At 48.6% G+C, this 15,337-nt stretch overlaps 1 protein-coding gene across 1 annotated transcript in view; it reads right to left on the bottom strand.

Moving 5' to 3' along the window:
- LOC144504025 (beta-galactosidase-like) overlaps window positions 1–15,337 on the bottom strand; it is a 98,760-nt gene that overhangs the window by 60,276 nt on the left and 23,147 nt on the right. Inside the window, exons 2-5 of the mRNA XM_078229178.1 lie at window positions 13,055–13,272; window positions 7,753–7,903; window positions 7,159–7,219; window positions 5,402–5,496 (exon numbers count right to left, since the gene is read on the bottom strand). Coding sequence (XP_078085304.1) covers window positions 5,402–5,496; window positions 7,159–7,219; window positions 7,753–7,903; window positions 13,055–13,272 — 525 coding nt within the window. The remainder of the gene's footprint in view (window positions 1–5,401; window positions 5,497–7,158; window positions 7,220–7,752; window positions 7,904–13,054; window positions 13,273–15,337) is intronic.

Genomic DNA, 15,337 nt, shown 5'->3' with positions numbered 1-15,337 from the left:
TTCCCAAACTGCTCCCCTACTGAAACATCGACCACCTGGCCGGGCTCATTCCCCAATACCAGGTCCAGTATGGCCCCTTCCCTAGTTGAACTATCTACATACTGTTTCAGGAAGCCCTCCTGGATGCTCCTTACAAACTCTGCCCCATCCACGCCCCTAGCACTAAGTGAGTCCCAGTCAATATAGGGGAAGTTAAAGTCTCCCACCACAACAATCCTGTTACTTTTACAGCTTGCCAAAATCTGCCTACACATCTGTTCCTCAATCTCCCGCTGGCAGTTGGGTGGCCTATAGTTAAACCTCCAAAATTGTGACTATGCTCTTCCTATTCCTGAGCTCTACCCATATTGCCTCGCTGTATGAGCCTCCGAGGTGTCCTCCTGCAGTACAGCTCTGATATTCTCCTTAACCAATAGTGCAACTCCCCCACCACTTTTACATCCCCCACTATCCTGCCTGAAACATCTGTATCCTGGAATGTTAAGCTGCCAATCCTGTCCTTCCCTTAACTAAGTCTCTGGAATAGCAACAACATCGTAGTTCCTAGTACTAATCCAAGCTCTAAGTTCATATGTCATACTTAGAAACATAGAAAACTACAGCACAAAACAGGCCCTTCGGCCCCACAAGTTGTGCCGAACATATCCCTACCTTTTAGGCCTACCTATAACCCTCCATCCTATTAAGTCCCATGTACTCATCCAGGAGTCTCTTAAAAGACCCTATTGAGTTTGCCTCCACCACCACTGACGGCAGCCGATTCCACTCGCCCACCACCCTCTGTGTGAAAAACCTCCCCCGAACATTTCCCCTGTACCTACACCCCAGCACCTTAAACCGGTGTCCTCTCGTAGCAGCCATTTCCACCCTGGGAAAAAACCTCAGAGTCCACCCGATCTATGCCTCTCAACATCTTATATACCTCCATTAGGTCTCCTCTCATCCTACATCTCTCCAAGGAGAAAAGACCGAGCTCCCTCAGCCTATCCTCATAAGGCATGCTACTCAATCCAGGCAACATCCTTGTAAATCGCCTCTGCACCCTTTCAATCTTTTCCACATCCTTCCTGTAATGAGGCGACCAGAACTGAGCACAGTGCTCCAAGTGGGGTCTGACGAGGGTCTTATATAGCTGCATCATTATCCCCGGACTCCTAAACTCAATCCCTCGATTGATAAAGGCCAGCACACCATACGCCTTCTTAACCACCTCCTCCACCTGCGGGGCCGATTTTAGAGTCCTATGGACCCAGACCCCAAGGTCCTTCTGATCCTCGACAGTACTAAGAGTCTTTCCCTTAATATTGTACTCCTTCATCCCATTTGACCTGCCAAAATGGATCACTGCGCATTTATCTGGGTTGAAATCCATCTGCCACTTCTCCGCCCAGTCTTGCATCCTATCTATGTCCCTCTGTAACTTCTGACATCCCTCCAGAAAAGATCCCTGGGGCACACCACTGGTGACCGACCTCCATTCAGAAAAAGACCCATCTATACCCACTCTCTGCCTCCTTTGGGCAAAACTTGTTACACTTCACGCATTGAAACAAATGCACTTCAGTCCCCCAACCCCTTGTCGTTACTGGCTGCTTCCTGTTCATTGGCCAATCCTCTATTCGTGCCAGAATATTATCTCCAACACCATGACTCCTGTCTTGTATAGCAGCCTTTCGTGTGGCACCTTATCAAATGTCTTTTGAAAATCCAAATATACAACATCGACTGGTTCTCCTTTATCTACTCTGGCTGATAACTCCTCAAAGAACTGGGGTAAATTTGTCAGAGATGATTTCCCCTTCATGAAGCCGTGCGGTCTCTGCTTGATCAGATTGTGACTTTCCAAATGCACTGCTATTCTCTCCTTAATAACCCATTCCAATATTTTCCCAATAACTGAAGTTAGACTAACTGGCCTGTCGTTTCCTGAATTTTGCCCCTTTCCCTTTTTGAACAAGGGTACCAGATTGGCAGCTTTCCAATCCTGTGGCACAGTTCCAGGATCCAAGGATTTTTGGAAATTTACTGCCAATGCATCCACAATCTCTGGAGCTCCTGCTTCAAGACCCTGGGGTGCAAACCGTCAGATCCAGGGGATTGTCAGCCTTTAACCCCATTAGTTTGTCTCAATTCTCAGGTGATGGTGACTGTATTTAATTCCTCCCCAGTATTTTTTACTGTTAGAACATAGAAAAGCTACAGCACAAACAGGCCCTTCGGCCCACAAGTTGCGCCGAACATTTCCCTACCTACTAGGCTTACCTATAACCCTCTATCTTACTAACTTCCATGAACTTATCCAAAAGCCTCTTAAAAGACCCTATCGAATCCGCCTCCACCACCACTACCGGCAGCCGATTCCACGCACTCACCACCCTCCGAGCGAAAAACTTACCCCTAACATCTCCTCTGTACCTACTCCCCAGCACCCTAAACCTGTGACCTCTTGTGGCAACCATTTCAGCCCTGGGCAAAAGCCTCTGAGAATCCACTCTATCAATACCTCTCAACATCTTATACACCTCTATCAGGTCACCTCTCATCCTTCGCCTCTCCAAGGAGAAAAGACCTAGTTCTCTCAACCTATCCTCATAAGGCATGCCACCTAATCCAAGCAACATCCTTGTAAATCTCCTCTGCACCCTTTCTATGGCTTCCACATCCTTTCTGTAATGAGGCGACCAGAACTGGGCACAGTACTCCAGGTGGGGTCTGACCAGGGTCCTATACAGCTGCAGCATTATCTCCCGATTTCTAAACTCAATTCCTCTATTGATGAAGGCCAGTATTCCATACGCCTTCTTAACCACAGCCTCCACCTGCGACGCTGCTTTGAGCGTCCTGTGAACCCGGACTCCAAGATCCTTCTGATCTTCCACACTGCTAAATGTCTTACTCTTAATATTATATTCTTTCATCCTATTCGACCTGCCAAAATGAACCAGCACACACTTAAGAACATAAGAAATAGGAGCAGGAGTAGGCCATCTGGCCCTTCGAGCCTGCCCCGCCATTCAACAAGATCATGGCTGATCTGAAGCGAATCAGTTCCACTTACCCGCCTGCTCCCCATATCCCCTAATTCCCTTATCGATCAGAAAACTATCTACCCGTGATTTAAACATATTCAACGAGGAAGCCTCCACCACTTCAATGGGCAGAGAATTCCAGAGATTCACTACCCTCTGAGAGAAGAAGTTCCCCCTCAACTCTGTTCTGAACCGGCCCCCCCTTATTTTGAGGCTGTGCCCTCTAGTTCTGGTTTCCCTACTAAGTGGAAAGAATCTCTCCACCTCTACCCTATCCAGCCCCTTCATTATCTTATATGTCTCTATAAGATCACCCCTCATCCTTCTAAACTCCAACGAGTACAGACCCAATCTGTTTAATCTCTCCTCATAAGCTACACCCCTCATCTCCGGTATCAACCTGGTGAACCTTCTCTGCACTCCCTCCAAGGCCAATATATCCTTTCGCAAATAAGGGGACCAAAACTGCACACAGTACTCCAGTTGCGGCCTCACCAGTGCCTTGTACAGTTGCAGCAAGACCTCCCTGCTTTTATATTCTATCCCCCTCGCGATAAAGGCCAACATTCCATTCGCCTTCTTGATCACCTGCTGCACCTGCAGACTGAGTTTTTGCGATTCGTGCACAAGGACCCCCAGGTCCCTCTGCACAGTCGCACAATGTAATTTTTCTCCATTTAAATAATATTCCAATTTACTATTATTTCTTCCAAAGTGGATAACCTCACATTGGCTAACGTTATATTCCATCTGCCAGATCCTCGCCCACTCGCTCAGCCTATCCAAATCTCTCTGCAGACTTTCCACGTCCTCCACGCAATTCGCTTTCCCACTCACCTTCGTGTCATCAGCAAACTTGTCTTGTGTTTCTTGTCAAACACTTATCTGGGTTGAAGTCCATCTGCCACTTCTCCACCCAGTCTTGCATCTTATCTATGTCTCGTTGCAACTGCTGACATCCCTCTACACTATCCACAACACCACCAACCTTTGTGTCATCAGCAAACTTGCCAACCCATCCTTCCACTTCCTCATCCAGGTCATTTACAAAAATCACAAAGAGCAAGGGTCCCAGAACAGATCCCTGGGACACTCCACTGGTGACCGACCTCCATGCTGAAAAAGACCCATCTACAACCACTCTTTGCCTTCTGTGGGCAAGCCAGTTCTGAATCCACAAAGCAATGTCCCCTTGTATCACATGCCCCTTCACGTTCTCAATAAGCCTTGCATGGGGCACCTTATTAAACGCCTTGCTGAAATCCATATAAACTACATCTACTGCTCTTCCCTCGTCTGTGTGTCTAGTTACATCTTCAAAAAATTCAATTAAGCTCGTAAGGCATGATCTGCCTTGGACAAAGCCGTGCTGGCTATTTCTGACCATACTATTCCTCTCCAGATGTTCATAAATCATGCCTCTCAGGATCTTCTCCATCAACTTACCAACCACTGAGGTTAGACTCACTGGTCTATAATTTCCCGGGCTATCTCTTCTCCCTTTCTTGAATAACGGAACCACAACTGCAATCCTCCAATCCTCCGGAACCTCTCCTGTCTCCATTGATGACGCAAAGATCATCGCCAGAGGCTCAGCAATCTCTTCCCTCGCCTCCCACAGTAACCTGGGGTACATCCCATCCGGTCCCGGCGATTTATCTAACTTGATGCTTTTCAAAAGCTCCAACACATCCTCTTTCCTAATGCCCACATGCTCAATCTTCTCAGTCCACTGCAAGTCTGCACTGCAACTACCAAGATCCTTTTCCACTGTGAATACTGAAGTAAAGTATTCATTGAGTATCTCTGCTATTTCTACCGGTTCTATACAGACTTTCCCACCGTCACATTTGATAGGTCCTACTCCTTCACATCTTATGTTCTTGCTCTTGTTGCTGGGATGTTTGTAGTATTCGCTACAGTACAGACCGATGCAAAAGATCGATTTAACTGCTCTGACATTTCTTGCTTCTCTCTTCATTTTAATATGATTAAAGCTCTGATTACCTGTTTGATTTTTTTGCTAGCTTGCCCTCAGTTTATTTTTTCATCCTTTTTTTAAAAGCGATTTTTGCAGCATTCTGAATCGATCCCACTCTTCTGACCAACCACTGACCTTTGCTATTTTATGTCTCCACTTTCAATTTCATACCCTGCTTAATTTCCTTGGTTATCCATCGTGTGTACACGTGTGTGTGTGTGCATGTGTGCGCATGCGTGCGTGTGTGTGCATGTGTGTGTGTGCATGTGTGTGTGCACGTGCGTGTGTGCATGTGTGTGTGTGTGCACGTGTGTGTGTGTACATGTGTGTGCATGTGTGCGTGTGTGTGTAGCCATGCAAGGAAACGGGTGAGGCGATGCATTGCTCTTACCTGAAAACTGATGATGGGCCCTCCGTTCTGATACATTAAGGGTTTCATCTTTGGCAACAGAATTGAAAACCACTTGTCCACTGCTGCCAGGTAATCTGAGAGAATGGAGAATTTTTCATTACAGTATCGCCAGTCTGAACTCATCAACCCTCCAATGATGCCCTTCAGGAGTTGGCCCTGCCCCCGGTACAAATACAGAATCCGTTCAGCCCATCCAGCCTGTGTAATCTCTTTGAAAGGACCATCCAATTGGTCCTGCTGCCCCGTACTTTCCCCATAGATCTACATCGAAACATAGGAAACAGAAACAGACGATGGGTATAGAGGGATATGGGCCAAATGCAGGCAATTGGGATTAGCTTAGGGGTTTTAAAAAAAAAAGGGCGGCATGGACAAGTTGGGCCGAAGGGCCTGTTTCCATGCTGTAAACCTCTATGACTCTATGAGACCATTCAGCCCATCCAGCCTGCTCCACCATTCAACATCTTCAAGGCCAATCCTCTATCTCAACACCATACTGCCATGCTCTCCCCACACTCCTTGATGCTTTTAGAGTTTAAAAATCTATCTGCCATCCTAACTGTTTGCTGTACCTGCATGGTGTAACTGATGTACTAGGACACCAGGTCCCTTTGTACGTCAACATTTCCCAATCTAACACTATTTAAATAATACTCTGCCATTCTGTTTCTCTGTCCAAAGTGGATAACTTCACATTTATCCACGTGCAGCTGCCATGTATTTACAAACTCACTCAACTTGTCTAAATCACCTTGAAGCCTTTAACATCCTCCTCACCACTCACCTTCCCACCACATTTTGTGCCGTCAGCAAATTTGGAAATATTAGTTTTGATTCCCTCATCTAAATCATTGACGTATATTGTGAATAGCTGCAGTCCAAGCACAGGTTCACCACCCTCTGAGTGAAGACATTTCTTTTCATCTTGGTCCTAAATGGCCTCCCCCGTATCCTGAGACCTCGAACTCCCCCAGCCAAAGGAAACAACATCCTGCATCCAGTCTGTCCAGCCCTGTCCCTGCAGGACCCACTGGTTACCACCTGTCACTTTGAAAAGACCCATTTATTCCTACTCTCTGTTTCCCAGAGGGTGGTGAAAATATGGAACGCGCTGCCTGAGAGGGTGGTGGAGACAGGGACTCTCGTAGTATTTAAGAAGCATCTGGACAAGCACTTAAATGACCAAGGAACAGGAAGCTATCGACGAGGTGCTGGTAAATGGGATCAGTGTAGATTGGTATTTGATGGTTGGCATAGACATGGTGGGGGTGGGGGGAGCACCTCCATTGGAAGGCCCATTCAGAGTGGGCACAACCCCCTCATGGACTGGAGACCTCCAGCCCTCTCTCACTCCCAGGCCTATCCCACCGCCGCTCCCCCCACTCGGTTGGGTCGCACCCCGGGGATCTCCGGAGATCACCTGGGCATTTTTTCAAACTTCATGATGTCATAATCCGGAAACCAATTAACTGTCTTTCAAAACATTTCCCAGCCAAATTTAGTCTTAAAGGGACATCAAATAAAAGGGAATAGAGAGGATTTTCCCGCACATACACTCCACACACAGCCTCACATTTGCCTCCTGTTTCATCCCTCCAATTCACGGCTATTCTTTACACTAAAGCTTTTGGTCTCAATCTGCTCACTGTAAATGTTATTTCTCTTTGAAAGGTTTTATCCTGATGTCCATAGCTGCCAATGTATCTCCCCCTCAGTGAATAGAAGACGCTTTCTACCTGGATCTGATGAACGCAGATTGATTGTTGAATTCTGCAGCAGCCAGGCTGGGATGCCACCCTGAAAGAAAACACAAATTGGACAAGAATTGCAAGTCAAATACCGTTCCCATTGCTCTGAATCCCACCCCAGCAAGGGAACTCCAAGGCTCCATTCCTGCTTTTGCACCAACTGAGCTGATAAGACCCAGAGTGGCAGGAACATCTCAATCCCACGCCCAGAGGGGGTTCAATCTTCCCCCACCATCTCGTCCACCCCATCCGAGGGTGGGGTGCAGCTCCCCCACATCCTACCCGAGCAGGACACGGTCCCCACCTCCGAACCCGGGTGGGGCTCAGACATACCCCCACCCACCCCGGGGAGAGCTCAGCCATCACCCCCCCACCCCCTTACCCAGCAGATGGCAACTGGTCACCCCCCAACCCTCACACCACCTGGGTGGGAATCGGTTACCTCCACCCCTCAGACCTAGGTGGGGCACAAACATACTCGAACACACCCAGTCAAAGATCAATCACCACAGATAATGTCCCCACCACAGATACCCGCTGCTGCTCTAAGGAAGGCACTCAGCAGTGTTAGAACAATCTCACCAGCTCCCACTCAGCACAGATGTAGGGTCCAGGACGGAGAATGACAAACAGACCCAACTCCTGAGCCAGAGTCAGAAAATACACAACATCTTTCGATTTGCTGAAGTCATGAACCCCAGGTGCAGTTTCATGGTAATTCCAGGGAACATACCTGTGGAGGCGGGAGAGAGACCATCAGATACGGAATGGATTACCGGTAATACACAGCACGTTATTCCCCATTCATCCATAACAACACTCTACCCAGTGCATTCTCCACCAGTACTGAGCAACAGACTGGAATCTAATCGAGGGGTTCGGGGTGGTTTATATATAGAATAACAAATACATGGGAGTGAGTTACAGACTGGAATCTAATCGAGGGGTTCGGGGTGGTTTATATATAGAATAACAGATACCCGGGAGTGAGTTACAGACTGGAATCTAATTGAGGGGTTCGGGATGATTTATATATAGAATAACAAATACATGGGAGTGAGTTACAGACTGGAATCTAATCGAGGGGTTCGGGGTGGTTTATATGTAGAATAACAAATACCCGGGAGTGAGTTACAGACTGGAATCTAATCGAGGGGTTCGGGATGGTTTATATATAGAATAACAATGGGAAATGAACCGGGCCATGTGTTAGATTTGGTTGTGGGAGAGCACTTTGGAGATAGTGACCACAATTCGGTGTCTTTTGTTATTGCAATGGAGAGGGATAGGGCCGTACAGCAGGGCAAGGTTTACAATTGGGGGAGAGGTAATTATGATGCGATTAGGCAAGAATTAGGGGGCATAAGATGGGAACAGAAACTGTCAGGGAAAGGCACTCATGAAAAGTGGAACTTTTTCAAGGAACAAATACTGGGTGTCTTGTTAGGTATGTCCCTGTCAGGCAGGGAGGAAATGGCCGAGTGAGGGAACCATGGTTCACGAAAGAGGTGGAATGTCTTGTGAAAAGGAAGAGGGAAGCTTATGTAGGGATGAGGAAACAAGGTTCAGATGGCTCGATTGAGGGTTACAAGTTAGCAAGGAATGAGCTGAAAAAGGGGCTTAGGAGAGCTAGGAGGGGACATGAGAAGTCCTTGGCGGGTCGGATCAAGGAAAACCCCAAGGCTTTTTACTCTTATGTAAGGAATAAAAGAATGACCAGGGTGAGGTTAGGGCCGGTCAAGGACAGTAGTGGGAACTTGTGTATGGAGTCAGGAGAGATAGGCGAGGTGATGAATGAATACTTTTCTTCAGTGTTCACCAAGGAGAGGGGCCATGTTTTTGAGGAAGAGAAGGTGTTACAGGCTAATAGGCTGGAGGAAATAGATGTTCGGAGGGAGGATGTCCTGGCAGTTTTGAATAAACTGAAGGTCGATAAGTCCCCTGGGCCTGATTAAATGTATCCTCGGATTCTTTGGGAGACAAGGGATGAGATTGCAGAGCCTTTGGCTTTGATCTTTGGGTCCTCGCTGTCCACGGGGATAGTGCCAGAGGACTGGAGAATGGCGAATGTTGTTCCTCTGTTTAAGAAAGGGAATAGAAATGACCCTGGTAATTATAGACCGGTTAGTCTTACTTCGGTGGTTGGTAAATTGATGGAAAAGGTCCTTAGGGATGGGATTTACGAACATTTAGAAAGATGCGGATTAATCCGGGATAGTCAGCACAGATTCGTGAAGGGCAAGTCATGCCTCACAAATTTGATTGAATTTTTTGAGGAGGTAACTAAGTGTGTTGATGAAGGTAGGGCAGTTGATGTCATATACATGGATTTTCGTAAGGCGTTTGATAAGGTCCCCCATGGTCAGCTTATGATGAAAATAAGGAAGTGTGGGATAGAGGGAAAGTTGGCAGATTGGATAGGTAATTGGCTATCTGATCGAAGACAGAGGGTGGTGGATGGAAAATTTTCGGATTGGAGGCAGGTTGCTAGCGGAATGCCACAGGGATCAGTGCTTGGTCCTCTGCTGAAGGGTGGATCAGTAAATTTGCTGATGACACCAAGATTGGTGGAGTAGTGGATGAGGTGGAGGGCTGTTGTAGGCTGCAAAGAGACATAGATAGGATGCAAAGCTGGGCTGAAAAATGGCAAATGGAGTTTAACCCTGATAAATGTGAGGTGATTCATTTTGGTAGGACTAATTTAAATGTGGATTACAGGGTCAAAGGTAGGGTTCTGAAGACTGTGGAGGAACAGAGAGATCTTGGGGTCCATATCCACAGATCTCTAAAGGTTGCCACTCAAGTGGATAGAGCTGTGAAGAAGGCCTATAGTGTGTTAGCTTTTATTAACAGGGGGTTGGAGTTTAAGAGCCGTGGGGTCATGCTGCAACTGTACAGGACCTTGGTGAGACCACATTTGGAATATTGTGTGCAGTTCTGGTCACCTCACTATAAGAAGGATGTGGAAGTGCTGGAAAGAGTGCAGAGGAGATTTACCAGGATGCTGCCTGGTTTGGAGGGTAGGTCTTATGAGGAAAGGTTGAGGGAGCTAGGGCTGTTCTCTCTGGAGTGGAGGAGGCTGAGGGGAGACTTAATAGAGGTTTATAAAATGATGAAGGGGATAGATAGAGTGATCGTTCAAAGTCTATTTCCTCGGGTGGATGGAGCTATTACAAGGGGGCATGACTATAGGGTTCATGGTGGGAGATATAGGAAGGATATCAGAGGTAGGTTCTTTACGCAGAGAGTAGTTGGGGTGTGGAATGGATTGCCTGCAGTGATAGTGGAGTCAGACACTTTAGGAACATTTAAGCGGTTTTTGGATAGGCACATGGAGCACACCAGGATGATAGGGAGTGGGATAGCTTGATCTTGGTTTCAGATAAAGCTCGGCACAACATCGTGGGCCGAAGGGCCTGTTCTGTGCTGTACTGTTCTATGTTCTATGTAACAAGTACACTGGAGTGAGTTACAGACTGGAATCTAAACGAGGATTTCGAGATGGTTTACATATAGAATAACAAATATACGGGAGTGAGTTACAGACTGGAATCTAATTGAGGGGTTCGGGGTGGTTTATATATAGAATAACAGATACCCAGGAGTGAGTTACAGACCGGAATCTAATTGAGGGGTTCGGGGTGGTTTATATATAGAATAAACCTCGATTAAGTCTCCCCTCAGCATCCTCTGCTCCAGAGAGAACAGCCCAGGATGTTGCCGGGACTTGAGAAGCTGAGTTACAGAGAGAGATTGAATAGGTTGGGACTTTATTCCCTGGAGCGTAGAAGATTGAGGGGAGATTTGATAGAGGTGTATAAGATTTTGATGGGTATAGATAGAATGAATGCAAGCAGGCTTTTTCCGCTGGGGCTAGGGGAGAAAAAAACCAGAGGGCATGGGTTAAGGGTGAAAGGGGAAAAGTTTAAAGGGAATATTAGGGGGGGCTTCTTCACACAGAGAGTGGTGGGAGTGTGGAATGAGCTGCCGGATAAAGTGGTAAATGCGGGGTGGGGTCACTTTTAACATTTAAGAAAAACTTGGGCGGGTTCATGGATGAGAGGGGTGTGGAGGGATATGGTCCAAGTGCAGGTCAGTGGGACTAGGCATAAAATGGTTCGGCACAGACAAGAAGGGCCAAAAGGCCTGTTTCTGAGCTGTAATTTTCTATGGTTCTATGGTTCTAATAACAGATATCCGGGAGTGAGTTACAGACCGGAATCTAATTGAGAGTTTCGGGATGGTTTATATATAGAATAACAGATACACGGGAGTGAGTTACAGACTGGAATCTAATCGAGGGGTTCGGGATGATTTATATATAGAATAACAAATACCCGGGAGTGAGTTACAGACTGGAATCTAATCGAGGGGTTCAGGGTGGTTTATATATAGAATAACAGATACCCGGGAGTGAGTTACAGACTGGAATCTAATCGAGGGGTTCGGGGTGGTTTATATATAGAATAACAGATACCCGGGAGTGAGTTACAGACTGGAATCTAATCGAGGGGTTCGGGGTGGTTTATATGCAGAATAAAAGGTACCTGGTAGTGAGTTACAGACTGGAATCTAATCGAGGTATTTGGGGTGGTTTATATATAGAATAACAGATACATGGGAGTGAGTTACAGACTGGAATCTAATCGAGGGGTTCGGGGTGGTTTATATATAGAATAACAGATACCCGGGAGTGAGTTACAGACTGGAATCTAATCGAGGGGTTCGGGGTGGTTTATATATAGAATAACAGATACCCGGGAGTGAGTTACAGACTGGAATCTAATCGAGGGGTTCGGGGTGGTTTATATGCAGAATAAAAGGTACCTGGTAGTGAGTTACAGACTGGAATCTAATCGAGGGGTTCGGGGTGGTTTATATGCAGAATAAAAGGTACCTGGTAGTGAGTGTAGGATACATTGGTCACAATATCATTGGGTTTAAAATGTAGAAAAGGAGCAGGATTAATCAAATCTGAAATCTGCGACTCGGTGAGGGCTAATTTATGGGAGATGGAAAGGGTGTGGCCCGGGTAAATGAACATCAATGATTATTGATTCTCTGACAATGCGGCACCCCCTCTGTACTGTCCCTCTGACAGTGCGGCACCCCCTCAGCACTGACCCTCTGACAGTGCGGCACTCCCTCAGCACTGACCCTCTGACAGTGCGGCACTCCCTCAGTACTGACCCTCTTACAGTGCGGCACTCCCTCAGTACTGACCCTCTGACAGTGCGGCTCTCCCTCAGTACTGACCCTCTGACAGTGCGGTACTCCCTCAGTACTGACGCTCTGACAGTGCGGCACTCCCTCAGTACTGACCCTCTGACAGTGCGGCACTCCCTCAGCACTGACCCTCTGACAGTGCGGCACTCCCTCAGTACTGACCTTCTGACAGTGCGGCACTCCCTCAGTCCTGACCCTTTGACAGTGCAGCACTCTCTCAGTACTGACCCTCTGACAGTGCGGCACTCCCTCAGTACTGACCCTCTGACAATGCGGCACTCCCTCAGTACTGACCCTCTGACAGTGCGGCACTCCCTCAGCACTGACCCTCTGACAGTGCGGCACTCCCTCAGTACTGACCCTCTGACAGTGCAGCACTCCCTCAGTACTGACCCTCTGACAGTGCGGCACTCCCTCAGTACTGACCCTCTGACAGTGCTGCACTCCCTCAGTACTGACCCTCTGGCAGTGCGGCACTCCCTCAGTACTGACCCTCTGACAGTGCGGCACTCCCTCAGTACTGACCCTCTGACAGTGCGGCACTCCCTCAGTACTGACCCTCTGACAGTGCGGCACTCCCTCAGTTCTAGTCCAGGTGTAACACAGGCTGCCTTTCCCGAACCTCTGCATCAATACGAAGTAGTTGAGTTTCACTTACACCTGGATTGTGTTGAGCCCACCCATGTACAGTTTCTGCAGCCTGTCCTTCCAATAGATGTATGGAACTCGAAAATAGTGAATACTCCCAGAGATGTACCGGAAACAGGAACCATCTTTACTGTAGCAATTCCTCTCATAGTCAACAACAAAAGTACCAGCTTTAGAACTCTGTTTAAGAAAGAGAAACACAAGGTCAAAAAAGTAGGAAAACCCCCTCTACACTGTCCCCATCAAACACTCCCAGGGCAGGTAGAGCACGGGGTTAGATACAGAGTAAAGCTCCCTCTACACTGTCCCCCATCAAATACTCCCAGGACAGGTACAGCACGGGGGTTAGATACAGAGTAAAGCTCCCTCTACACTGTCCCCATCAAACACTCCCAGGACAGGTACAGCGTGGGGTTAGATACAGAGTAAAGCTGCACTCGACACTGTCCCCCGTCAAACACTCCTAGGACAGGTACAGCACGGGGTTGGGTCCTGGGTGTGGGTCTCTGGTCCAGGGGGGTTTTGGGTCAGTTTTGGGCTCAGGGGGTCAGGTTTTGGGGGTTTTTTGGGTCGGGGGTCAGTTTTGGGGTCAGGCTTTGGGGGTTAGTTTTGGGGGGGTTTGGGGTTGGGTTTAGGGTATTTTGGGGTAGGGTTTTGGGGTTAGTTTTGGGGTCGGGTTTGGGGTTGCTGCAGCTTTATAGGACCCTGGTTAGACCCCACTTGGAGTACTGCGCGCAGTTCTGGTCACCTCATTACAGGAAAGATGTTGAAGCCATTGAAAGGGTGCAGAGGAGATTTACAAGGATGTTGCCTGGATTGGGGGGCATGCCTTATGAGGATAGGTTGAGGGAGCTTGGTCTCTTCTCCCTGGAGAGACGAAGGATGAGAGGTGACCTGATGGAGGTTTACAAGATGTTGAGAGGTCTGGATAGGGTAGACTCTCAGAGGCTATTTCCAAGGGCTGAAATGGTTGCTACGAGAGGACACAGGTTTAAGGTGCTGGGGGGTAGGTACAGAGGAGATGTCAGGGGTAAGTTTTTCACTCAGAGGGTGGTGGGTGAGTGGAATCGGCTGACGTCGGTGGTGGTGGAGGCAAACTCGTTGGGGTCTTTTAAGAGACTTCTGGATGAGTACATGGGATTTAATGGGATTGAGGGCTATAGATAGGCCTAGAGGTAGGGATATGATCAGCGCAACTTGTGGGCCGAAGGGCCTGTTTGTGCTGTGGTTTTCTATGTTCTATGTTAGTTTTGGGGTGGGTTTTGGGGTTAGTTTTGGGGGGGCTTGGGGTCCGGTTTGGGGTTAGTTTTCGGGTGTTTTGGGTTGAGGTTTGGGGGGTTTTGGGGTTAGTTTTGGGGTCGGTTTTGGGGTGGGATTTGGGGTCAGTTTTGGGGTCGTTTTGGAGTGAGGTTTGGGGGTTAGTTTTGGGGTGGGTTTTGGGGGTGTTTTGGGGTGGGTTTTGGAGTTAGTTTTGGGGTTGGGTTTGGGGTTAGTTTTGGGGGGTTTGGGGTTAGTTTTGGGGTGGGTCTTGGGGTCGAGTTTGGGGGTCGGGTTTGGGGTGGGTTTGGGGGGGTTCTGGGGTGGGTTTTGGAGTTAGTTTTGGGGTTAGTTTTGAGGTGGGTTTTGGGGTCGGGTTTGGGGTTAGTTTTGGGGTGGGTTTGGGGGGGTTGGGGTTAGTTTTGGGGGGGTTGGGGTTAGTTTTGGGGTGGGTTTGGGGGGGGTTGGGGGTTAGTTTGGGGGTGGGTTTGGGGTTAGTTGGGGGGGGTTGGGGTTAGTTTTGTGGGGGGGGTTGGGGTTAGGTGGGGGGGGTTGGGGTTAGTTTTGGCGGGGGTTGGCGGGGGTTGGGGGTTAGTTTGGGGGTGGGTTTGGGGTTAGTTGGGGGGTTTTGGGGTTAGTTTTGGGGTAGGTTTGGGGGGGGTTGGGGGTTAGTTTGGGGGTGGGTTTGGGGTTAGTTGGGGGGGGTTTGGGGTTAGTTTTGGGGGGGTTGGGGTTAGTTTTGGGGGGGTTGGGGTTAATTTGGGGGGGGGGTTGGGGTTAGTTTTGTGGGGGGGGGTTGGGGTTAGTTGGGGGGGAGGGGGGGTTGGGGTTAGTTGGGGGGGAGGGGGGGGTTGGGGTTAGTTGGGGGGGGGAGGGGGGGTTGGGGTTAGGTGGGGGGGGGAGGGGGGGGGTTGGGGTTAGGTGGGGGGGGGAGGGGGGGGTTGGGGTTAGGTGGCGGGGGGGTTGGGGTTAGTTGGGGGGGGGGGTTGGGGTTAGCGAAAATAGTTATTGGGGGGGGGGTGGTTAGGGTCCGGTT

Source organism: Mustelus asterias, chromosome 14 (genome assembly GCF_964213995.1).
Source record: "Mustelus asterias chromosome 14, sMusAst1.hap1.1, whole genome shotgun sequence".
In the NCBI taxonomy this organism is placed as follows: Eukaryota; Metazoa; Chordata; class Chondrichthyes; order Carcharhiniformes; family Triakidae; genus Mustelus; species Mustelus asterias.
Note: the sequence above shows the minus strand (reverse complement) of the source record. Positions and strands in the feature narration are given on the sequence as shown.